The sequence below is a fragment of the Solanum lycopersicum genome, chromosome 6 (genome assembly GCF_036512215.1).
Source record: "Solanum lycopersicum chromosome 6, SLM_r2.1".
Classification (NCBI taxonomy): Eukaryota; Viridiplantae; Streptophyta; class Magnoliopsida; order Solanales; family Solanaceae; genus Solanum; species Solanum lycopersicum.
The window spans coordinates 39917268-39943244 of NC_090805.1; the positions used below are offsets into that span (position 1 = coordinate 39917268).

Sequence of the window (25977 nt, forward strand, 5' to 3'; positions counted from 1 at the left end):
AAATAAATAGAGGGAATATTATTTCTTTATAGATAGATATGAAATGAAAATGAACTTCATTGCGAGCAAGCAAGTGGTAAAATCTGACCTTTGGAAATGTACTAGGGTCATTTATGGGTAGTAAGTAAGTTGCCCAAAATTTAGTTCAGTGACCCTTTAACTTATTTTTTTGAAAAAATAATTTTGGCGATGTGTTATTTGTGCTTTACTAATTATTTTTTAAAAAAAAGTATACTTTCAAGCATCAATTAGTATCTGATTAAGTTTTTTTAAAAATGTTTTCAAGTATGATTTTCTTTTCTTTGACCGCTTTTAAGAAATATATTTTTTTAAGCTTTTGAAAACAATTTTCTACTATTCTTTACAAAAACACTTATAATTTTCTCTTAAAAACTGGAACAAACACTTCACTTATTTTCTCTAAGTGCATGATAAGTGTTGTCAGCAACTGTTTAAATATGTAACAGGTGATCTTTTACACCATCGTATTATTTTGGTATGTATATTTTAATTTTAAGATTTTAAATCTCAATTTATATGATCTGATAATGTTTTTAAAAAAATACTTACTCTATATTTTACTGGGTATTTATTTGTTTATTGGATGTCCTCAAAAGAGATAAGCATGTGCTTATCAATAAAAGTGATTGCAAAAATTCTATATCCTCATTCTCCTAATTACCTTTCTGCGTGGTTGTATGAAATACGAATATTTATATATTGGACCACAGAAATATCCTGATTGGATAAGAGTTTGTTTAATAAGTTAAAAAATTATAAATATAAGTTTTAACTTATAATTTATTTAGATTAAAAATAAAAAATTTCGAATCACTTTGTTATTTTTATTTTATTTAAATAATAAAATAATTTAAAAATTATTTAAATACAAAATATATAAAATAAATCAATTCAAATAGATTTTAGTCCGACTTTTAACACATCAGATGCTTAATTCGTACTAGATGGATACATGAGTCGCTTTCTCTAATTGGGAATTTTAATCAAGATTTTCCTTATCCCACTTGATTCTTTATACATATTATATTTTCCTTTATTTCATGGCTAATGATATAACCATAGGATAAAAGAAATTAAAAAAAAGAGAGACTGAACTATCATAAAAGAGAAATTAAAACCGTACAATGACACGTCCTTTTTCCGTATGCCATAAGAATTTATTTATTTTTTAAATTGTCATTTCACATTTTATGCTTACTTTAGACTTTAGAGCTTAATTAATTCTAATTCATGAAAAGTAAAATTTTAAAAGTAATGCTCTCTATAAAATAATTTAACATGTAATTTCATATTATAATTTGGAATCATGATCTCGTATTTCAAAATTTTTTTAGAAAAATAATCTTCAAATCATGATTTTAAATTTTTTTTTAAATGTAGACTTAGATCAATAAGTTTATATATATATATATATATATATATATATATATATATATATATATAAAAGATCCATCATTCAAAAATTAATCGATGGTTTATGCCATATAAAACATTATATTAAAATCTAACTATTTTCTACTACGGTTTGACAAATGAATCTTCATAAAACTATGTTTACTTGAAAGTTTGTAATCACAAACATTTATTTATAAAAGAAACATGGAGATATGTCATTTATATATCACCATGACGCCTTAGGATATTTGGATATATTATTTATGAAATATGAGTTGCTCATTTGGTAAGATTGTATAAGAATTGATTTTTTTTCTTTTTATGATTTTCATAACTGTGAGATTTTCATGTTTATGAGAAAAAAATACAAATGACATGTCCATGCAAAACTTCAACTTTCATATCAATCTAGTATCATGATTTTATATTACATCTCAAATCCTTAATTTTATTTTTAGAGCTCTAGTTTGAAATTTTAGATTAATGATGGAATGATACTAGTTACATACTCACAAAGAGAGGAGGTTACTAGGTTCACGTGAACTCATGTTTTTTTCGAAATTATATAGGTAGTATTATGTTTTTAAATTAATATTAAAATATATATGTGTGAACTCACACTCGTAAAATCATATAATATAATTAATGATGACTTGGTGCACCTCTCTAAGAGATGATAGAAATCTGAATTTTTTATCTATTTCGTTTTAGTTTTCTTTCTAAAATTGGGTAATACCTCCCTAAGTTATTATATATATATATATATATATATATATATATAAGAATTGATGTTGGACCTATAATTTTACAATTTTAATGATATTCAATGATAAAAACCAAAATATCTAACCGATCAAATTTATATCTTAAATTCACCTTTTTCGTAATAGTACATTTATCATCTCAAAATCCTGCCTATATCTAAGCTTACTCACCACAATTTTTGATATGTAGTTATCATGAGTTAATCGTGTATGGTGAAACTTTTTTATTTTCATTAGTGTTAATATATGTGCATCAGCTGAACTATTCACTCACAAAATTTTGCAACCACAACCCAAATATATCTTCTAATTACGTTGTTAATTTTATTTGTCTAGAAATAGAAAAACGAAATAAAGGAAACGGCTTTAAAATAATATTCATAATTAGGCACCTCGTGATAAGATCATACAGTCTAATAATATCTGTGCAATTTATGTGTAATGTGTTAATTATAATGAAAAACCCATGCATATGTTTAATTAACCATTTTTTTAAATTTTTTTTATAGATATTTGGTAAAGTTTAATTACTCCCACTTGAATTATATTCTCTTTGTAGTATAATGGCTCTTAAATGATTTATAGAGGTTTTTGGTTAATTGTTCAGATTCTTATACATGATGGGACATTGAGTTATAGTATTAGCTGATAGAGTCAATTGGTTTTGTAGTATCTTTTATAATAAATATATTTATTTTGAGTGTAAATAATTTATATAAGAAATTTTCATATTTATAAATAGGATGCGGAAATAATTTTTAAAAAGATGGGCCAGGGAAAAGAGAAATGGGAGAGAAGATTACGAGATGAGAATTTGGTATGTCTAACAATATTTGTCCATTATATTATTTTAAAATGTCCAATAATATTTATCTATTTATAAAATCAATTGATAATTTTACACTTAGTTCCTAATTGATCCTTACATTTTATAGTCATTTCCCAATAACATTTTCAAAAATATTTTATTTGTTATATTTAAAGTGTTATATAGTAAAATTACTCTCCTATTTATAGTTTCTTAAGAAGTGTGTATAATCAATAATGGACAAGTATTATTGAACAGATGGAGTATGGAATAAAATATATTACTATTATTACAGAAAAGATCAAAATATCTTTAAACTATGTTAAATAAATAAAAATATCCTTCATTTATAATTCGATAAAAAAATATTTTTATTGTTAAAATGCATTTTTTCAACTAAATAAATTATTTTATTTTCTTTGAGCACATTCTTTTCCTCATAATATTTATTTTAGCAAATGTTTAATTTGGAAAAAAATATCTTGTTTTATTATAATTTTTTTATAATTATCTATATGAAAATAGAATTATGAGTTTACTAGGCTCTTATATATATGATTTATATTATCCTTAAAAGAATACTTCTATTTTAATTGGTAAAATGATATCAAGAAAAAATTTATTATTTCCTACTTTTCGATTAGTTAGAAGTGATTTTTTTTTTAAAAAAAGGATAAGGTTTCCTAAAAGTAATATTCTCACCCGAAAACAAGATGTGTTTAAATAAATAAATAAAATATTATTTAAAAAATGACATTTTTATCCGTTTAATAACCATAGGAGCATTTTGTATCAACGTATTGAAACCACGATACTAGTACTACTTTTTATTTTAATTTTTTGGATTCTTTTTCTTTAAATTAAACATGCATGTAAAATCTATAAATACATATCTCACTGGACCTTTTCCTTAAAAAAACTCAAAAAGTCTTTCAACAAAAATCACCAGACCTCTAAATTCATATTTATTTTTCTATGGATAAATTAAGCAAAATGGTAACAGAAAAGCCAGTTGTGATATTCAGCAAGACTGGTTGCTGCATGAGCCACTCCATTAAGTCTTTCTTCTCCGATCTCGGCGTTAACACCGCAGTTTACGAGCTCGATGAGATGCTAAGAACTGGCCGTGAGATCGAGACTGTGCTTTCGAATCTCGGCTGCAATCCGACGGTGCCGGCGGTGTTCATCGGCGGCCAAATGGTCGGTGGAGAAAGTGAAGTCATGAGTCTTCATTTACAAGGGGCCTTAAAGCCTAAACTCAAAACCGCTGGCGCTTTATGGGTTTAAAATTTAATTATATATAAATAATCAAAATGATAATGGTCATTTTTTTTTAAGAATAATACTCCTAGTTGGCATTTAATGATCGACATGAATTGTAATGAAATAATGAATACTCTTTTATTACTATTGGTTTTTATCCCAATGTGAAACTTCCAAAAGGAAGATAATATGTACCGAAGTATTTCATTTGTTTCAAAAAGGATAATTTTATTTGATTTGGAACAGAATTTTAAAAAAAATTAATTTTGTGATTTTAAATTAAAGTTATGTCAAACATATTAAAATATTCTTTGATTTTGTAATGTTAAACATGCACATGTAAAAAGTTAAGTTAAATTTTACCAAAAACACATTTTTTAAATAAACTAAAAAAAATAAAATCATTCTTTTTTAAATGATAAGAGGAAAAAATAAAAATGGGTAAGAATCTAACTTACATGTACTACTAACTATGTAAAAGATTGTTGTATCAATTTTATTTATTATTTTATTGTAATTTTCGTTAAGCATTTACTTGCCTTGTCTTTTCTAAAGATACGTAGCCAATCTAAATAAACTCTAAGTCTCGACAATTTAATCAAAAAATCAACATGAGTTATGGAGTGGAAAAGTTTTATCTTTAATTAGATGTTCTGGTTTAAGTTCTGGATATGAAAAAAATTATATTAGGAATATTATTTTCAAATGAATTATATAATATGCGATTTAAATTTAATTAAAACTTTGATGTAAACTTTAAATACTGAATGAGAAAAAAAAACAATTCAATCAAAAAAATTTTTATCACCATAAATACATATATTACTGAACGAAGAAATATTGAAATTTTAGTTTGTAGTTAAATTCTATGAACTTTAGCCACTATTTTTAAGTACTTTTATCTATCATATGAACTCTTTTTTTTTTTTGAATTTTATCACATGGACACTATTATTATAGATTATTTTATTGAAATAACACTACGAGTTGGAGCGACTTCAAGAAAGCTCTCAACCAGCATGTCACGCTACTCCCGAGTTATTCGCACTCATATATAAAGTTTTTAATTTTATGTAATGTGAATAAATTAAATAAATTTTAATATTAAAAATAAAATGTCATTGAATGACCAACTAAAAAAATATATATATACAAAGCTTGCTCAACCCGTACAAAAGGATTAAAAAAGTACTCAATTAATTTCCATTTGTATGACATTTTTTTTTTTTCAATTTTCATTTGAAATCGTTTTAAAAATATTATATTTTTATTTTGCTAGTAATTAAGTTATTTTATTTTAGTTTTTCTTTTAATGAATAATTATAATTTATTTTAAATTATAAATTCTTGCCCAACCATATAACTGCCATCAAAGTCTAAACCAGTTGACCCGACTTGAAATTGTCTCTCTTATGGACTCCAGATTTAAGGAAATTGCCGCTGCCGTTGCCCGGCAATCATGTCCGATATGCCTCTGCCAGATACACCATCGGAGCGCGGCGGTTGTTATCCCATGTATGCACGCCTACTGCATCGTTTGCATCCGCAGATGGAGCGATGTGAAGAGAAAATGCCCTCTCTGCAACGCCGACTTTGATTCATGGTTCTCCAGAATCAGCTTCTCCTCCCGGACCTTCCAGAAAGAGCAATTATCAGCTCGTAACGAGACTAAGAAGTTACACTCAGGTTTTGTTCCCTCTAGGCTGAGAGACCGATTGGCGGACCGAAGGTTAGTTTTTTTGTCCTTTAAATTATCTATCAGTTTTAGCTCATAAAAAACGAAATCGTACTACTAACTTTTAGTGTTGAAGTCTAATTGATTTGAAATATCCCTAAGTTGCTCCGAATTATCCCCAGTGAGTTTGTGATTTTTATGTTGGACAGAGTGATTAGGAGAAGGAGAGAAGAGTTGAATACTTTTGGCTCCAGAACGAGGCCGTTCCCAAGGCGGCGATCCTTTGATCACAAAGGAGCTTTGAATCCAGATGATATTACTAGGAGAATCATTCTCTGGCGTTCCAGGTACAAATGCTTACTAATTATTTGTAATTTCTCCTTAATATGCTATTCCATTTACCTATCTATAGGTGTCTGAATTTGGTCTAGAAAATCCTAATAGATGATATTTGTTTGACCTGGAAATGCATACTTTGTTGCAGCATTTATGAAGAGAGATTGCAGGCTGTTCCTTTTTCATCTAAAAATTGCCTTATGCAGGTAATGCTTAGCCCAATGGATATATGCATTTCACTAAAGATAGCTATTGTTGTATCTACTATCTTGATAATAAGAACCAGATGATTGGAAGTTGCCTGTCTTAATTGGTTCTGTTTGAGATGACTAAATTTGCTTATAATATTACTGTGTTTTAATTTATAGCACATGGATAATAGGAGTACCAAAGAAAAGATGTTACAGAGAATAGAACCTTGGATAAGAAGAGAGCTGCAGGCTATACTGGGTGATCCAGATCCATCCATTATCGTCCATGTTGCTACCTCACTTTTTATCACTGAGAATACACATTCAACACAGTGGTGCGACAGAAATGAATTTCTTGCTCCATTGCGGCCCTTCTTGCATGAACGTGCAGAAGTGTTTTGGCATGAACTAAGGTATCTCTCATTCTACTTCATTGAGTCTTTACTTTAACACACGAAGGTATACTTAACTTATAACTTTATTACACTAAGCCTACATTAAGCAGAGGCTGATTAATTTCAGATTATTTTTTATAATGGTCATGTGGGATCTAGCTTGAGCACAAACCGACTATTACACCGGATACTTGCTACCCACAACTCACACATGTACATACTCATAAATGTTTAGGCACATGTGAAGTGATCAGAGTTTTTTGTATTTGCTGGGATTTGAATCCTGGTCACCAGGATATGCATCCATCTTATTAATCTCTGCCATACCCTTTTCGAGGTAAACCCATGTTAGACTTTGAGTTTTTCTTTGTGCTCTAGATTTATAGCTGTGAGATCCAATTCCGTCAACTGTCTTAGCAAACGTTTATGAACATTGAAGGCAGTGGATTATGTCTTTGAATTTCCACCTTTGAATACTGAGATAGCATCCATGAACTAATTTGTATAGTTCACTTATTGCCACCACAGGCAGGAGGCTTAGGATATAATATAATTGGCTAATAGAAAGTTTTGTCTGACCTGCTGGCGTTAACCATTCATTGAATTCATCTCATAGAAAGAAAGGGAGATAGTACATCAAGGTTTATCAGTCAAACTTTCACTAGATTATGGCAAGTTAGCGCTCTAAATAAGTCCGTCCAGGTTAGATACCGGCAATGCCATATTTACCAATGATCTATTTAGAATTAGAAACTGCTATCCTGGTTTAAACTAACTGCCAGAGCTGCAATTGTAACAGTAGTAGAACAGGAACTGTGAATATATTTTCTTTTGAAATGATATCCACTATTTTTTAAGTTGCTCTTTGTGTAGCTATTTTCAACTAATATGTTTGTTCCTGTTGTTTTATTTTTGCCGTTTGGTTTCTTTCTTTTTTAAGAAATATTTTGTTTTAGTTTGTTTTTCCACCTTTTGGTTTCACTCTTGTTCTTTTCAAGAAAAAAAATTTGTATGTATAAAATTTTAGTCTCTTTCTGCTCCTCGTTCTCAATCTTTAAAGCATTGCTGTTCAGACCTTTTTTTTTTTTTGGTAAAGCATACCTCATTCTTTGACCTAAAATAATGTTCTTTGTAGATGCTTTGCCGAGAGCCCTTTCTCTATGCAAACATATGATACTGTGGTGGAGTACTACTCCTTGGACTAATTCACCAGTACCAATCATCACTGCGTTGGCTACACTCCTGGGGATAACAATGGATTGAGAGGGATAAGATAGTGTTGTGTTCCAGCATAGTCATCTGATCATGACCATAAGGATGTTCGAATCTGAATTCTTGCAGCAAATGGAAGAGCAGGCCGCCAGTTTTTCTTCCTTGATAGCCAGTTAAGATTGGTTGAAGAGCCCACACTATGCACTGCTCCTTATGGATGAAGTCTTGTTGCCTTGGCTTTGTCTAGGCAGGGATGAGCATATTTGTTGTGCATATTCAATGACCTTTTTCGTGAAGTCCAAGACACAGTAGAAGAGTGACAGGAGTTCCTGAGGAGTTAGCATTTGGTAGACGATGTGCTAGTGACCTGTTTGAGCTCAATAAGACACTGTTTGAAAAGTACGGTTCGACGTTGGTGGACCTAGTTTTTCCAGTTATATCCTCTGTGAAGTCCGCATTTTGAAGAAGGAAGAAGAACCTTGTGTTGATAGTTTGCGAAGTGGATGATAAGCCTTTCAAATAGAAACTGTACAGGGTTGCGAATCTCTTGTGTGAAATGCACATCGTTGGAAAGATGTTAACTGCGCAGTGTCATGTACCAAATTAGATGGTATACATGTTTCGATATTAAATTATGTCGTTAAGATATGCGTGACTCTGGAAAATCTTAACTCTTCTACATAGGACCAAAAGATTATGCATGCATAAAAAGAGAAATTCATTGCAATCCCAAATATAGACAAAAATTTATGTATGTTTACCAGCCACCAAACGTGACATTTTCCATTAATATAACTGTTTAAATATATATTTTCAGGGGAAAAGACCCAAATATGCCATTGAATTGTATCAGTTAAAAGTTTGGTTCATTACTGTCAAAGAAAAGGCTCAATCATGCCATTACTTTTTAACAGTGATTTTGCAAAATCATTTTTCACACGTGACCAATTATAATTCGGTCACGTTATCAATTTTTTAAATAAAAAAATCAGAAAAAAATAATTCAATTTTTATTTAGAATTTTGATTTTTTATTTAAAATATTGATGATGTGGCCAAATTATAATTGGTTATGTCATCAATTTATTTAATAAAAAATAAAAAAAATTAATTCAATTTTTTTTTTCAAAATTATGATTTTTTTAATTAAAAAATTGATGACGTAGACGAATTATAATTGATCACGTGTTAAAAATGGTTTTGTAAAATCACTATTAAAAATAATGACATGAATGAGTCTTTTCTTTAATGGTATGAAATAAATGAGTCAAACTTTTAATTGATGATATAAATAAGCGTTTTCTGAAAGTTGAATAACATACTTAAGCCTTTTTCCTTTTTGAAGAGGCTTCTTATTTTCTCGTATTCTCATTTACTAACTTCAGAATTTCGTACTTGATCTGTAATCTTATTTATATATATGTTGCTGCAAAAGTTGATATAATTTTTAATATAAATAAAAGTTATCAGTTCAGTTTTATCTCACAAGAAAATGTAGAGCACAATATCGTAAATATAAGTTGATATCCTTCGATCCAAGAGTACGTTAGAATTAATCTTATTAAATTAGTTCTTTTTATACATATTTTTATAATATTTGAATAAAATAAAATATAAACAAATAAGTTAAAAATCATTATTTTTAAGTTTGTAGTTAATAAAAGGAATATAGGGTGTGGATTTAAATGCAATCGTGGAAACCCGGGATAAACCCTACGACTGGTGTGACCCTCCTGGATCTGCCCCCAAACGGTATGTTCGATTCTCTCTTTTTTTTTTTATCGATTTTGATTGCTCAGAACGAAGTAGAACTTTTCATATGCCAATAGTTGTTTTGATGTAGTTTCTATGGTGCTTTCCAAGTAGTATTGTAGTTCCATGGAGAAGATAATTAGATCGAGATATTTAAGCCTTAATTGGAGACTGATCCTTTATCCAGGAAGATTTAGTTATCAGCTTATTATTTATTACTATTATCTGCAAAAGCTGGAAATGTACAATTTCGTTTTACTGTTCAATTAGAATTTTCTTTGATAAATGTAATTCGATTTGTTTATAGAAAACAAACACACATTCTGAATGCGTAAGTTTGTTAGGTTAGGTTAATTTGGTTCTACTGATTGTTCAGACTAAGGATTGAAGTGGATCCTTAGTGTAACTGGTAAAGTTGTTGCCATGTGACGTGACCAGAAGGTCACAGGTTTGAGCTGGTGTGTGTGTGCGCAATAGACCCTTGTGGTCCAGCTTTTTCCTGGATCCCCCCACTTAATGGGGGCTAAGTGCACTGGGCTGCCCTTTCATTTTTAGAGGAAGATTTAAGGATTGTGAGTTAGATAGAAATTCTAAGGCCTTTTGATTTTGTTGGAGTTCCAATGAAGCATACGGAGCAAGCTCTTGAAGTTAATGTGTTCTTAAGGATGATTGAACTCTTTCAGTCTAGGATATATCTTTTGGATTGTTTCCATTTTATTTTCTATGTAGATAAGTCCTGGCTTCATCTGTTATCCAAGTGGTAGTATCAGGCCCTTTAGCTATTGTTCTTGAGAAATGACCCAGTCTGGCCCATTCCTCGAAAGAAGTTTTTTACGGGATCCCTGTCTACCAAAAAGTGACGTCTTTTGATATCAATAAAGCATATGTTAGAAACATTGTTACAAAAGATTACTCGTGCTCATTCTCTAGATAGATGGTTATCTTATTTGCCTCTACATGCCATAGTAAAAATCATGTTTGCTATTTTTCTTCTCCAAGAAAAAAATGGTTTAAATGTGTTAAAGAGCAGTATGTACCTCCTAGCTAGGGTAACAGTATATTTTATTGTATTCGATAATCTTAATTCTTATTGCTCCGAGTAACTGAGGACTGTTTGTGTTTGCTGCAACCAAGTTGTACATGTCACAGGGGTTGGTTCTCCATTGAGACTATTTTTTAAGTTTTGAGTTACAGGACCAACAATGGCGACTCAGGAGAAGAGTGAAGTGATTGAACCACCAACTACAGTAGACAAACAATCAGAAAGTTACTCATACACTACTTGGGCAGGTAAGATACAAGAACAGTACCAGAAAGTGAAAGAGAATGCAGAAACCTACCCCTATGTTTGGGGTTCCTATACTGTTGTATACGGAGGATTGGGGCTCTGGTTTGCCTATAGATGGCGAAGGCTCCGCAAAACAGAAGACAGAGTTAGAGTCCTTCAAGACAGACTTCGCAAACTTGTGCAAGCTGAAGAGTCGACAAGTTCATCTGTAACCAAAGCACCCTCATCTAGTGATAAATCAACAAGATAGTTTGTGTTTCTCTTTTCGTTGAAGTTGTGTTTTTATACATTTTGCTTAAAAAATGAGTTACCAATGACTGCAGTTGGTCACACAATTATCGCGGCTTGATGGAGAAAAAGCCCCTTGGTTAACAACATAACATACTGCAGTTTGCATTTGTTTGACACATTCTTTGTGAAAATCCGCTTGTGTACAACATAATAGAGTATACTGAATTTGGTAAAACTAAACCGTCTTTTGCACCAAAATAATTTGGCACTGCCGTATATTCTTTCTAGAATTTATCTGCATAGTTTGATGCGATTGTTTTGTAAAAGATTTGATCTAATTTCTCTTTGAACTTGGAAATCTGATACGGTATTATTTGTCATAATTTCTATTTTTAGAGTCAAATTATAAAAACTTGACTAATATTTTAAGATGTATTTTTTTATCATATTGATATGCAAAAAATTGAAATTTATAATACTTTTCATATAGTTTTAAAATATCTAATTTATCTTCAAAAATTAGTTAAATTGACTTTCGATAAACACAACATGACAAACAAATCCGGATAGAGTAAGTATCTTACACCGTTGGAGGATGACATAGCAAAAGGAGTGGATATATTAGCTTTTAAATGTGAGCTTTAACCTGTCATATTTTTCTAAACTGTTAATTGTCACATAATAATATGCAATAAAAATTGTGTATTTCATGTTTACTTTTTCTTTATCTTTATTAATATGTATACCGTCCTACTTAGAATAGAAATAAAAATAGGAATAGTAATAGAATGGTAAAGGATTGTATTATAATTCTATAAGTGGGATCTCTATGTAAATAATGTATATACACAATTCATTATATTTTTTTCTTATATTACTCATAATATGATACTAAATAACGTGAACAGAGAGTAATTGTACACACTTTTGGATATTGAAATGTTATTAAAATGATTGGAATTAAAATTTTATATAATTTTAGGACAAAATGGTTAAGTTAAACATGAAACATTAAAGCTCCATACACGTTTAAGAAATAACAATATTGATTTCTTGTTTTTTTAAAAAAGAAGTTAAATAACTAAAAAAAATACACCATATCTTAACATGCACTTTCTTAAGAGAAAGAAATATTAAAGTAAGAATAAAAAATAACTTCATTAACCTTCCAATTCCTTTTGTATGGTTTAATCTGAATGAAATCTACAGAAGTAATTGCTGTATCAAGACTTCTAATTATTCAATTTTAAATGCTATCTTTATTTATATACTAACTTCATTGACATTCTCAAAAAAACGTTGCAAATTTACACTAAAGGAATGTTAGCAGATAACCTGTTATCATATAAAATTACAAGCAAGACCAAAAGATAAAACATTAAATTGCAGTGAAGAATTTCAATCTAAGGATTACATGGCAAGTTGCTTACAGGTCAGGAGACCCATAGCACTGATGATAAGAGTATTTACACAAAGATCCAAAATTGCAATCCCCATACTTCATGTAATAATGACATTCAGGTAGACGGTAGCCCAGGTCTTCTATTCCAAACTGTGATTTACATTGTGAGGTTTTCTAATATTGGACTTGCTGCTAATTAACCCAAGTGACTGTTGAATACAAGTTATATGGCTATATGTCATGCATTTGAAATTCTTGCAAAACTTTCATGTATAAGACTGTAATGTTATAATGCTAGTTGTTCCTGGTTATGATTTACAGTACTATATGAGGACGGGGATGTGCAAGTTTGGTGCTTCATGCAAATATCACCATCCAAGACAGGGAGAGGAATCACCAAGCCTGGTGATACATAACATTTATGGTTACCCGCTGCGACCCTCTGTCTTCTTTTCATGTTCATTATGTTTTCCTTCTGTCTCCTTGTATCGCTATCTCCATTGATTTGTGTTTTCAATTCTTTTGCTCGTCTCCTTTGAAATGTTTGACCATTAAATTATCTTTCTGATCTGGTTCATTGAGTTTGTTTCACAGAATGAAAAGGAATGTGCACACTATATGAAAACAGGGCACTGTAAATTTGGTATCACCTGTAAATTTAACCATCCACAGCCAGCTGGTGTGCAAGTTCCAGCATTAGCAGCTGGACCTTTTCCTTTGCCAGCGGCTGTTCCACCGCCAGCCACTTATCCAGAACTGCAACCTCTTCCTCCTGTTGATTCAGCTGAACAATATGGAATGGTTACTGGCCAGTTATAGGGCCTGCTCTGCTTCCAGGTTTCTATATTCCTGACACATATGGTCCTATGCTTTTTCCCCCTAGAGTGGTTCCCGTGTCGGATTGGACTCCTTATCTGGATATTATAAGTGTTTGTGGCAGCTGTTGATATAGATCTTTCCTGAAATGCATTATTTATCTGGCAAGTATTAAATTATCTGGTGCAGGGTTCTACTTGTCCAGTGCCATACCAAACTACTCAATCTGCAGCTGGAGCAGGTCCAGTGCCATGCCAAACTTCTCTCTCTGCAGCTGGAGTAGGTCCAGTTTATGGTCATACACGAATATCTGCTTCAGCACCTGCCTACGCAAACCCATATGCATCTCTTACTGCTTCTCTTGGTGCTTCAAGCAGCATCCAGGATGGACTTGCATTTCCGGAAAGACCTGGGCAGCCTGAATGTCATTATCTGGTGCAGGGTTCTACTAGTCCAGTGCCATCCCAAACTACTCAGTATGCAGCTGGAGCAGGTTCAGTTTTATGGTCATACACAACTATCTGCTTCAGCACCTGCCTACGCGGGGCCATATGTGTCTCTTACTGCTTCTCTTGCTCCTTCGAACAGCATCCAAAATGAATTCTGGTGCTAGATCACACACTACAAGATAAGAAAGGAAATATTATAGCAAAAGAACTGATATTCATATTTTTCTTTGATTAGTGATCCTAAAGTATAACAAAAGAATTTTCTTCAACAGGTAACTAACAAGCCAAATAAAAAAATAGCTATATCTGTCGAAATCAAGACAACTAACAGATTAGAAAAAATATGGTAGGTTTCAACTGCATACTTATCTAAACCAAACATTTAAGTAGGAATTAGCAATCACATTCTAAAATTAAATCACCAAGTAGAAGGAAAATTTTCTTAAGAACAACATCTTCAGTATGAGACATTAAAAAATGGTAACAACAAAAACAACAACAAATCCATTGTAATTCCACAAGTTGGGTCTAGAAAGGATAGTGTATACACAGAACACCTAGTGTAAATACTAGAAAACGCGATAGAAGCTTTACACTTTTCAAAATGGACTGTACACAGTTTAACTCTTTAAAACCAAACATTTGATATGCATCAGAAGTAACACTAAACATAATAGAGAGATAAAGACACTGGAAACTTCCACTAAGTATTGAATAGACAGACTTTATAAAGTGATTGATTCACAACAAGGAAATCATAACCTCACTCTAGACAGCCAAGTGAACAGATGAATCAAGGTAAGGTAAAAAGTCTCAGAAGCTCAAAACTAGCACCCCCATGATAAAAAGTAGAAATTAATGCGGTTATTTTACTGAAGCACTAACGAGTAATAAGACTAAAAGAAATTTAAAAAAAAAACAGAAGTATGAGTTTAGTAGCAATGTAGCATAATATTGAACGCAGAACAGAATGCCAAAAATTAACTTATAACATTGTAGCAGTGGCTTTAAAAGAAAATGCAAAATTAAAACAGAGAAAGAGGTCTTTCTCCTTGAGAAGGCAGCAAACAGACGACTCATGAAAGGGCTGAATGAGTCAAGTGTGCAATTTTGAGTATCACAAAAATCTTGGAAATATATCGAACAAATAACTGCAAACTTTCGTATGTCATAAAATGGGGAGCTAATGGAAGAGATAAATGTCATGCAGTAATCAATCACAGCTTATGCAAAAAAATAAAGATCAATCATACAACTACTATGCCTCAGTTCAAGTTGGGGTCAGCTATGAATTTATATTGACCATGTTTCTCTATTTAAATTCATCTCATGCACCAACATTATACAACTATGATCAATCATAATTGGAAGAAAATGATACAAGTATAAGCAATGAAATTGGAAAATGGACAGTTGAAAGATAATTCACTCACTGCTAAATACTTCTAAGGCAAAACATTGAGTAGATACAGCAAAATGAGGAATCTTATGACAAAGCATATCTAGCAAATTAGATTCCTCCATAGAGCATTTGAAAGATGAGATGAGAAATCTCATCATGATCGACATCATAAATAGCATATAGATACTTAGTATCTCATAGCATGAACGGTGGTCTAAACAACATTTTGGAGATAGAAGGGAAGTTATTTTGTAAAAATACATTTTATATATGGAGTGCGAGCAGATACAAGTCACGGTCCAAAAAAAAAAATCTATGAAGGATGACATTCAAATTTAGTACCTGAGTATGAGCCAACTCGCGAATAACACAAACATAAAAACTAAGTTATCTCTTTTACCTTCATCAGTCTCATATTTCTTGGAGTATTCCATAAAGGCTGCCTTCTTGGACTTGCTCCAGTTTTAGTAGCACCTCTTCATTGAGATGATGAGCCCAAAGTGATTGAATGAAAGCATGGTTTAACCTGAATTTCATCAGGATCAGGTACAGGATCTAGATCGGTCCATACGGTGAACGGACAACCCTTCGTTCTACAGATGTCTTCAACAATCAACTGTCATGAGGCAACGATAAAAATGAGAAAGAAGCACATTAATTTATCATTTTTTTACATGTTCTTCATTATATTTATTTTTTATTTCTCACATGTAAGGTGTGTATAATCCTTTAAGTTGTTTCCTGTTCCTTCGATGTAGGAAATGATAAATCTTAAAATTCTTGTTCAAATGAGGATGTGAATAGATGATCAAAGAAGAGAAACATGAAAAGCAAAAGCTTACCGTATATCAGATATCTCTAAAAGAGAGTGAGTTTTGATATTCTCTTTTTTTTTGTTTCCACTTGGTATCCGCTGCCTGCATTGGAGCCCAGACTAAATTCAGATGATGCACTGCAGGGCTCATTCGGAGGTATGCTCCCAATAGGATTTTCTCCATAGGCTCAAACCCAAGACCTCTTGTTAAGGGTGGAGCAGTCCCACCACTGCACGCAACTACATGGAATGTCATTCTTTGCCATACTTGTACACTGCAAGAAATATCCAATATGAAAACATAATAAAAATACCAACTACCAAAAAATTGTAAGATTTGAATGCCTCTTCTAAGAGTGAGTACATAAAACAATAAAACGTCACAAGGGGATAGACATGGACAAGGGGTCTATATGCATTACGTATGAAAAATTTAACAAACTTGCAAAATACATAGTTGGCTATATTTTTAAAGTGTCTTCTTGCTAATTTTTTTGTTATTTGTTCATGAAATTAAGGTCTTTCACATGTAAAAATCTTCTTTTGACGTTTTGATTGCTACAAGAAGTATCACCTGCCATTTATGCATGGTAAAAATTATTTAATAAATTCTTAAAATCTCTGTATTTGGTTGTAGCAGGCTAGAAGCGTATCTGAAGTGCCATAATGCAACAATGTCAAGGTTGTCAGTGTGTCATGAAGTACAGCATTGTCAAAACAGTACCATCCCGAGTTCTCTACGTTGCTTAATAGTATGAAGTCAATAATCACGGAAAGGTCATTACGCAAAAAGCAGTACAAGCCAATCTTAAGTCCAACATATCTATTGCAATTTATTTGAACCTAAACTACTAAAATCATGCATGAGTAGATCATGACATTCATGAAAAATAGAGAGAAAACATACATACGCCAACCAAACTCACTATCAAAAACTGAATGAAGATCCACCAGAAAAAAATTTAACAGAAAATGGAGAAACTCCACAAGAAAACCCAAAAGTGAAGACCAGAAGGAGCAAAAAAATAAAAAGAATATAGGAGAAGAATTGGAAGACAAGGGAGCTAGGGCCTGAGAGATTATATAGCAGCAACATCATAACAATAGAAATAAAAAATTTGCATCATTTAAAATTGGACACAATTTTTAATTTTTATCATGTTATTCTAGCGTATGCCTACAAAAGGTGTCGGTGTTATGAAAATAACTCTTTTGTCTAACCTCTGATTGTCTATTTCATGTATGAATCGATATTACTTGATACCTCCGAATGAAAATCTCAAATTTTCTAAAAGAGTATGAAAAACTACCATTGAACCAAAAATTGATGAACTCTCAAAGATATCAAGTGTCCCTACTCCCAAGAAGTTGGTCGGGATCGTGGGAACTATTGCTCTAGACGTAAGAAGCTGATCAGTGTTTGGTCACAAGGATAGTAGTTCTTCTTAGGTCTGGAGGGGTCAGACCCCAGGGGGTTATCCGCGATTGGTAATGGCACAACCAGAATAGGAGTAGAGTAGAAAAGGGATATATGAATATCGTTCTCTTCCTCTGTGCATCTCTTAGATGGGTAAATCTCAATAAAAAAGGGACAACTTTCGTGTAGTTGTGATTGGACTAACTATTAAGATTTTCTCTATAATAAATCCTTCTCGAGGGCCCCTACAAATTCATAGATCTGAGGAACATTCTGCAACAAAAGGATGGTCCCCTTTGCATTTCATTTTTTCCTTAAGGTCAAAAAAGAATATCCCCATCATAGTGAACCTCTCCTTGGAATTGGGTTGAGCTAGATGCCTCCCATAAGCCAGAAATCAGTGCAAAAAGAACGAAAAGGAGAGAAAAACTTACCAGACTTGATGAACTATGTTACACGGACTCTCCAATATAGTTGTTGCACCCGTGTCAGATCTTCTAAAAGCAATATTTGATACAGTGACTTAAAAATACATGTTCAACCTCCTCTCTGCCATAAGAATAATAATAGTAAGTAATATTAGAAGTATTTAAGCAATGTCACTTAATAAAGAAATCAGATCCAAAAATGTAATGGTGACAATGAAACGATAGCTTAAAGAACGTCCAACTAAAATCACACAAGGACTCTGTCTGCTCAAAAAAAAAGATACAAATACCTCCCATCGAAATACATGCCTGAAAGTAAGCTAGCTCAAATGTCAGGCATATTTCTTGTTTATTCTTTTGTTTCTGAGATTTATTAATTATATACATTAGGATGGCCCTAATGCATTTCATTATTCTAAATTAAATGTCTGAAAGTAAATAAAAGCAAAAGTACCAAAAAAATTAGAATCTCACATCAATTAATTCATGCAAAAGTGGAAGTAATAGCATAATACTGTCTGTTACAGAATTTGACACCAAAAATTCAAAAGTTAACATGCATCTGCAGTATCAAAAAAGATTAATTTGTTTTCGTCATTTCAACTGAATTTCTAATTAATTGATTTCAAGTGATACATACATTCTTAAGTTCCAATATCGAGTACACGTAGACAGTATGGCATCATAAAGTTAGGAAATATGTTTTTTAATCATTGAAGGGTCCAAATATAGTCCATAATCCAAGTTTACATATTGAACAAACTATACAAATTTTGACTCTCTTAACACAATAAACAAAAGAGAAGCCACTAAAAAAAACTGAAACTTGAGATAACATCACATATTTACAGATATCATCTTGCATTTTAGTCTAGCTTTACGAGAAATGCGAAGTTTCAACATTTTTTCTGCACTTGAACAAGTATTTGGAAAGAAAAATCCTGAGACGACCACAACACAGGGGTCATTTAAAGCTCTTCCCAGGTTTTCAGGTATTTTTAGGCATTAAAGAGATGCACAAATTCTCACGGAAAAATTATTGCTCCCTCTATCGCATATACCGTTATGTGTTTGGTTGAGCACAAAGTTTAAGAAAGAAAAACTGATTTTTAAAATTTGTGCTCTAAAACATGTCATACACATTCTTGTGGCTATTAAATCATGTCATCAAAGGGTAAAGCGTAAGGCTTTCTAAATTTAGAAAGATATCATTATTTTACATTCATGGACAAGGTAGCCACTCAAAAATGAAGAATAAGATGTACAAGTATTTATTGCTTGAAAAATAACTTTGTTAGGCATTGTAATGGGATCATTAATGTGAAAATAAGAATGTTGAGATGGATGAACACAAATACAAGATTAGACAATATTGTAATGATTACCTCCTATAAAAGGTGCAAAAAATACACAAAGAGAACAAGACAATAAGTGAGATAAAAGGAAATGTCGCTCAATATGATTTAGTTACATCCTATGTATGCCTACAAATGCATCCATCTATTGTGCGAAGTCATGATGATTGAAAGTGTTACAAGTGTAGACGAGCTAGACCTTCTTTTATAAGGTAAATGTAAAAAAAAAAAAAAAAGGACCATCTAGACCTAGAATCTCGAGGAAGGAAGTTTGCCTCAAAGGACCTACAAGCTTTCAAATCTATACACTTCGCAAAAACATAGAACACAATGATTAACGTGTATTATTAAAGATTATATTAATGGAAAATGTAGAGAACCATAGTTATTAAAGAACCTAAATGATGTATATTGGAATGAAATAGGCCCAAGTGAAGTGAAAATGACCCGTGAGGATTCACATTAGCTAAATTTGACTAGTTTTTGATCGACACGTGGTCTTTTCTTTGTCGTTTTTGTGAGAAATATTGAAAAAGAATATTATTGCATTGTCGTCGTGTCTAAATTATTACATTGAGACCCTAGTTATAGAAATTAGAATACAATCCTTTCCAAGCAAGATACTATGTACTATCCCTATTTCAATTTGTATTCCTATTCTTATTCCAAATAGAATTGTATAAACTTATTTCTATTCTAATATGATTATATACAAATTTATTCCTATTCTAATAGGATTGTATAAACCTATTCATGTTCTAACACTTCCCCGCAAACTAGTACATACAATTCATGTACCTAGCATGTAACAAATGTAATTAATACAAGGACCGATGAGGGGCTTGGTGAGTTATCAGCAAGTTGATCAGTCGACTTCAAAAAATTGAAGTCAATCTCAATTTACAGTGTTGAACTTCCCGAACCAAACTTGCCAAGACTGTTTCAGACTATAGAGTGACTTACACAATCGACATACAAGGCTACTAAACTCCCCCTAGCAACAAAGTGCTCAAAATCTAGTATGAAGTATATGGATCATGTAAGGAATAAATAGATGATTCGATATTAAACAAGAAAGTCATCGAAAAATTTGTCGAAACATGCTAATACGCCGGAGTATTAGATTTGATGGCTAAATGAAATTATATAGGTATGGTGGAAATGATGGCACGATCCAACTTGAAAATAGAAACTATTTAGAATAGTTCAAATTGATGGAGCGACCGCATTAAAAAAAATAATATGGGTAAGGTTAGAATGATGGCACGACCCTACTGAAAAAGAAAAATTATATGAGTAGGATTGGAATAATGGCACAAAGTACCCAAAATCGATTGACTAGAACAGGTACGGATCCCACATGCACCCAAGCTGTGTCAACACGGGTGTGATATTAAAAGTGACAAATCCAAGCAATGTAGACAAGGAGTGATGATGCTATGGAAGAGAGGATAGCGACATCATAAAAGATCTATTTATACAACCAAATTTGAAATTGCTCCAAGAGTTTGTTGTCCTTCATTTATATAGAAATGATTATTAAACTTAATTTCAAATCGTCTTTTTTCCTAAGAAATTTACTATAGACAAGTAAAATAGTTATGGAGACATTCCGTTTCTACCTTAGTACATGTTTAATCATTAAATTATTTTTTTTAAAAATAGCTAAAAATGATTTTAAAAATTAAATATAAACTACAATTTAACTCTTCAAATAGGATAATACGAAATAATGGCAAACGACAACAATTGTTCACACTTTTGGATATTGAAATGTTTTTAAAAGATGGAAATCAACGTTTTATATAATTCAGGAAAGAATGAGATTTCCAACGTTTTATATAATTCAGGAAAAAATGGTTAAGCATGAAAATATTAAAGCTCCATGCACATTTAAGAAATAAAATATTGATTTCTTTTTAATAAATCAAATTAAGAAAAATTAAAAACTACATCATATCATAACATGCACTTTTTAAAGAGAAGGAAAGATTAAAGTAAGAAAAACAAATAACTTCGTTAACCTTTCAATTCCTTTTGTATTGTGTCAAGACTTAATTATTTAATTTTAAATGCTATTTTTATTTATAGATTAACTTCATTGATGTTATCAAAAAGAAGTTGCAAATATAATTTTTAAAGTAGTTTATGCCCGGACTAAGCACATGCCCGGTTCCACTATCATAAACACAATAAAAATGACAGAAGACTGACAAAGAGAACTCCTGCATCAACTGTCAGAAATTGCACGCAACAGAACAGGAAATTGCAAATTTGTACTTCGAAAGGAGCACATCTGAGTTATCTTTCATTGTCAATAATTTTCCAATAGAACAGGAAATTGCAAATTTGTACTTAGAAACACTAAGGGAATGTAGGTAGATGACTTGTTATAATATGAACTTACAAGCAAGACCACAAGATAAAGCATTAAATTGCAGTGAAGAATTTCAATCTAAGGAATAGATGGCAAGTTGCTTACAGGTCAGGAGGAAGACCCATAGCACGGAGGATAAGAGCTGCCTTTGATCCACTTGACTCAGGTGGATGCTGGTATTTACATGAAGATCCAAATTTGCAATCCCCATACTTCATGTAATAATGACATTCAGGCTGCCCAGGTCTTTCCGGAAATGCAAGTCCATCCTGGATGCTGCTTGACGCACCACGAGAAGCAGTAAGAGATGCATATGGGCTTGCGTAGGCAGGTGCTGAAGCAGATAGTCCAGTATGACCATAAATTGGACCTGCTCCAGCTGCAGACTGAGTAGTTTGGGATGGCACTGGACCTGTTCCAGCTGCAGAGTGAGAAGATTGGCATGGCACTGGACCTGCTCCAGCTGCAGACTGAGTAGTTTGGTATTGCACTGGACTAGTAGAACCCTGCACCAGATAATTTAATACTTGCCCGATAAATAATGCATTTCAGAAAAAATCTATATCAACAGCTGCCACAAAAACTAATAATATACATACCAGATAATGAGTCCAATCCGACACGGGAACCACTTCAGGGGGGAAAAACATAGGACCATATGTGTCAGGAGTATAGGAATCTGAAAGCAGAGCAGGCCCTATAACTGGCCAGTTGCCAGTAATTATTCCATATTGTTCAGCTGAATCAACAGGAAGAGGTCGCAGTTCTGGATAAGTGGCCGGCGGTGGAACAACCGCTGGCAAAGGAAAAGGTCCAGCTGCTGATGCTGGAACTTGCACACCAGTTGGTTGTGGATGGTTAAATTTACAAATGATACCAAATTTACAGTGCCCTGTTTTCATATAGTGTGCGCATTCCTTTTCATTCTGTGACGAACTCAATGAACCAAATCAGAAAGATAATTTAAGGGTCAAACATTTCAACGGAGACCAACAAAAGAATTAAAAACACAAGCGAATGGAGATAGCGATACAAGGAGACAGAAACATAATGAACATGAAAAGAAGACAGACCGGTCGCAACGGGTAACCAAAAATGTTATGTATCACCAGGCTTGGAGATTCCTCTCCCTGTCTTGGATGGTGGTATTTGCAGGAAGCACCAAATCTGCACATCCCCGTCCTCATATAGTACTGTAAATCATAACCAGGAACAACTAGCATTATAACAGTGAACATTACAGTCTTATACATGAAAGTTTTGCAAGAATTTCAAATGCATGACATATAGCCATCTAACTTTACAGACTTAAGTTAATTAGCAGCAATTCATATATTAGAAAAAGCCTCAGAATGTAAATCACAGTTCGGAATAAAATAGGTTCAGATGCTAGATCACACAGTACAAGATAAGAAATGGAATATTATAGCAGACGAATGATTTTCATTATTGTCTTTGATTAGTGATTAAAGTAAACCAGAGGAATTTTTTTCAACAGGTAACATACAAGGCAAAATCCAAAAAATAGCTAAATCTGTTAAAATCAAGACAACTAACAGATCAGAAAAAATATAGTAGGTTTCAACTGTATACTTATCTAAACCACACATTCAGGTAGAAATAGCATTCACATTTTTAAAAATTAAATCATAAAGTAGAAGGAAAAATTTCTTAAGAACAACATCTTCAGCGTATAACATGAAAAAATGGTAACAACAAAAATAACAACAGATCCATTGTAATTCCACAAGTAGGGTCTAGAAAATATAACATATGCAGACAAACCTAGTGCAAATACTAGAAGAGGAAACAGAAGACTTAACGCTTTTCAAAATGGACTGTACACAAATGAACTCGTCAAAACCAAACATTTCATGTGTTGGAACACTAAACATAATAGAGATAAAGACACTGGAAACTTCCACTAAGAATTGAATAGATAGAATTAAAGAAGTGCTGGATTCACTACACGGAAATCATAACCTCACGCCAAGTGAACAGTGATCAAGGTAAGGTGAAAAGTCTCAGAAGCTTGAAACTAGAATCCCCATGATAAAAAGTAGAATTAAATCCGATTATTTAAACTGAAGCACTTACGAGTAGCCCAATTCAACAGTCTATTCCAAAAGACCAAAAGAAATAATTATTAAAAAACAGAAGTATGAACTTAGTAACATAACATTGAACGCAGAACAGAATGCCAAAAATTAACTTATAACATTCTAGCAGTGACTTTGGAAGAATACGCAAGATTAAAACAGAGAAAGAGGTCTTTCTCTTTGGGCAGACAGCAAACAGACGACTCGTGAGAGGGCTGAGTCAACCAAGTGCCCAATTCTGGGAAATCAAGAAATTTTTGGAAATATAGATAACAAATAACTGCAAGCTTTTGTATGTCATAAGATGGGGAGCTAAAGGAAGAGATACATGCCAAATAGTAATCAATCATAGCTTCTGAAAAAAAAAAGTGATTTATCATACAACAACTTCTATGCCTCAGTTCAAGCTGGGGTCAGCTATGAATTCATATTGACCATATTTTTCTATTTTAGTTCATCACATGCACCAACATTGTACAAGAATGATCGATCATAATTGGAAGAAAATGATACAAGTATAAGCAATGAAATTGGAAAATGGACGGTTCAAAGATAATTCACTGCTAAATACTTCTGAGATGAAACATTTACAAGATACAGAAAAATGAAGAATAGTATGATAGAGTCTAGCAAATCTGATTAATTCATAGAGCATTTGAAAGATAAGATGAGAAATCTCATCATGATCAACATCATAAATAGCATACTAGATACTAAAACATGATTATTTTTATAAGCCACTTACTTATATGCTAGGACAACATTTGATGTCATTCAGCATATATTAGATATATGATACAACGGAAAAGCACATATATTGATTTCTTAACAAAAAAGGCAGCTCCATTAGTACAGGGTCAGCAAATAAAGTAAAAAAACTATTTTACAAAAGATAGTCAAATCCAAAAACACATCTTCTCTCTCAAACTTGATCATTAAACTAACACCAAATTTCAAACTGATTTCTATCACATTTACTGGAACTACCTGGCAAACATACTGGCCAGCTCTCTCAGGGTATTCTCCTCCAGTAGCTCTTCTTTCTCCCACAGCCTGTTATCAGTTTAGATACATGAAATTTCAAATCTTTCATGCTGACTTCAATAAAGATAAGAAGTGCAATTTTAAAGGATTAACTATAGACATTTAAAAATCCAGATTGACGATTGAAAAAAAAATGATTTCTTAATAGATCAATCTTAATTGAACAGTAACAAAGCAAATCAAGTGATCAGACATCATAATAAACACAAATACCTCAAAATGAACCCTAAAACTACACGATTATTATGTGGCTTATAACAAAAATTACCAAACTCCGATCACGAGGATGATTAAACCGACAACGAGAGCCATAGCCACAGATTCCGTTCCTCAAGTAATAAATACAATCAGGCTCGTTAGGCCGTTCAGGGTAAGATCCTGCTTCAGTGCCAACCGACAACTGCCGCATAGGCTCTGCATTACAGCCAATGAGGGAAAAATTGAGTCAGATACAGTCCACATTACATGAACTAGTGTCCTGAAATTCCGGCGAAATACAGATGAAATTAGAAGATACAGGTAAGAGTTTACTCACCTTCCAGTCCAGTTTCCTCGTTAGAAGAAGCTTGCTCCGTCACCGGAACATCATCGGTCGACTGATCTCTTCTAAACATCTCCATTTTCCCCCAAATGAACTAAAGAAAAAAAAAACTTATCAATATAAAACCATATTTCATACGTTACACTTCTGTTTTAGAGGAAAAAAGAGACCTTAGCTTTTGGCAATATGACAAAAATCTTTTTCTCTCTCATTCAGTCAGTTACTGAATACTGTGTGCGCCGTTTGATTTGGGACGTTTAATGGCTTTTGCTTCTTTTACCAAAATACTGTGTAAGTTCCATATTATTGATAAGCAGAATTGACCAAAAAAAAAATTGTTGGTTTATAATATTGGATTATTGATTTAGTGGTTTTGATAACGGTTTTGATTTTATTTGTTATCGGGTTATTGGTTCTTAAAAGTTTGAAGTTTTTTCTTAATGAGTTAACCAATAATCGGATAATAAATTAAATAATTATATTTATACTATTTTGTATATAAA

The 25977-nt window shown here is 32.2% G+C and overlaps 5 protein-coding genes across 7 annotated transcripts; 4 read left to right on the top strand and 1 right to left on the bottom strand.

Annotated features, from left to right (window-relative positions):
* Nucleotides 1-3882: 3882 nt before the first annotated feature.
* LOC101267713 (monothiol glutaredoxin-S4-like) lies at nt 3883-4398 on the top strand. The gene has a single exon (XM_004241023.5). The coding sequence runs from the start codon at nt 3964-3966 to the stop codon at nt 4273-4275; it is 312 nt and encodes a 103-aa protein (XP_004241071.1). The 5' UTR covers nt 3883-3963; the 3' UTR covers nt 4276-4398.
* A 1139-nt stretch (nt 4399-5537) lies between these two features.
* LOC101268001 (uncharacterized) lies at nt 5538-8899 on the top strand. Its single transcript, XM_004241024.4, has 5 exons — nt 5538-5980; nt 6136-6273; nt 6411-6468; nt 6631-6866; nt 7984-8899. The coding sequence occupies exons 1-5, from the start codon at nt 5664-5666 to the stop codon at nt 8051-8053; spliced, it is 819 nt and encodes a 272-aa protein (XP_004241072.1). The 5' UTR covers nt 5538-5663; the 3' UTR covers nt 8054-8899.
* Nucleotides 8900-9694: 795 nt separating this feature from the next.
* Nucleotides 9695-11570, top strand: LOC101268287 (uncharacterized). 3 transcript variants are annotated; one of them, XM_010323972.4, is made up of 2 exons: nt 9695-9811; nt 11006-11570. In XM_010323972.4, the coding sequence occupies exons 1-2, from the start codon at nt 9745-9747 to the stop codon at nt 11347-11349; spliced, it is 411 nt and encodes a 136-aa protein (XP_010322274.1). In that variant the 5' UTR covers nt 9695-9744; the 3' UTR covers nt 11350-11570. The 3 variants fall into 3 exon arrangements, with proteins under 3 accessions (XP_010322274.1, XP_004241074.1, XP_019070088.1); XM_004241026.5 differs by having other exon boundaries at nt 9698-9811; nt 10993-11570; XM_019214543.3 differs by having other exon boundaries at nt 9729-9811; nt 10946-11570.
* Nucleotides 11571-12696: 1126 nt separating this feature from the next.
* LOC101257081 (zinc finger CCCH domain-containing protein 34-like) lies at nt 12697-25774 on the bottom strand. The gene is made up of 11 exons (XM_004241110.5): nt 25645-25774; nt 25469-25568; nt 25202-25347; nt 24877-24942; nt 22864-22983; nt 22390-22716; nt 21896-22296; nt 18065-18179; nt 16242-16488; nt 15800-16015; nt 12697-14169 (listed from the first exon to the last, which is right to left on the bottom strand). Exons 1-8 carry the CDS (start codon nt 25684-25686, stop codon nt 18128-18130), a joined length of 1254 nt encoding a protein of 417 aa, XP_004241158.2. The 5' UTR covers nt 25687-25774; the 3' UTR covers nt 12697-14169; nt 15800-16015; nt 16242-16488; nt 18065-18127.
* On the top strand, nt 13024-14180 carry LOC101256494 (zinc finger CCCH domain-containing protein 32). Its single transcript, XM_026031521.2, has 4 exons — nt 13024-13176; nt 13327-13533; nt 13738-14041; nt 14137-14180. Exons 1-4 carry the CDS (start codon nt 13024-13026, stop codon nt 14178-14180), a joined length of 708 nt encoding a protein of 235 aa, XP_025887306.2.
* Nucleotides 25775-25977: the final 203 nt, after the last annotated feature.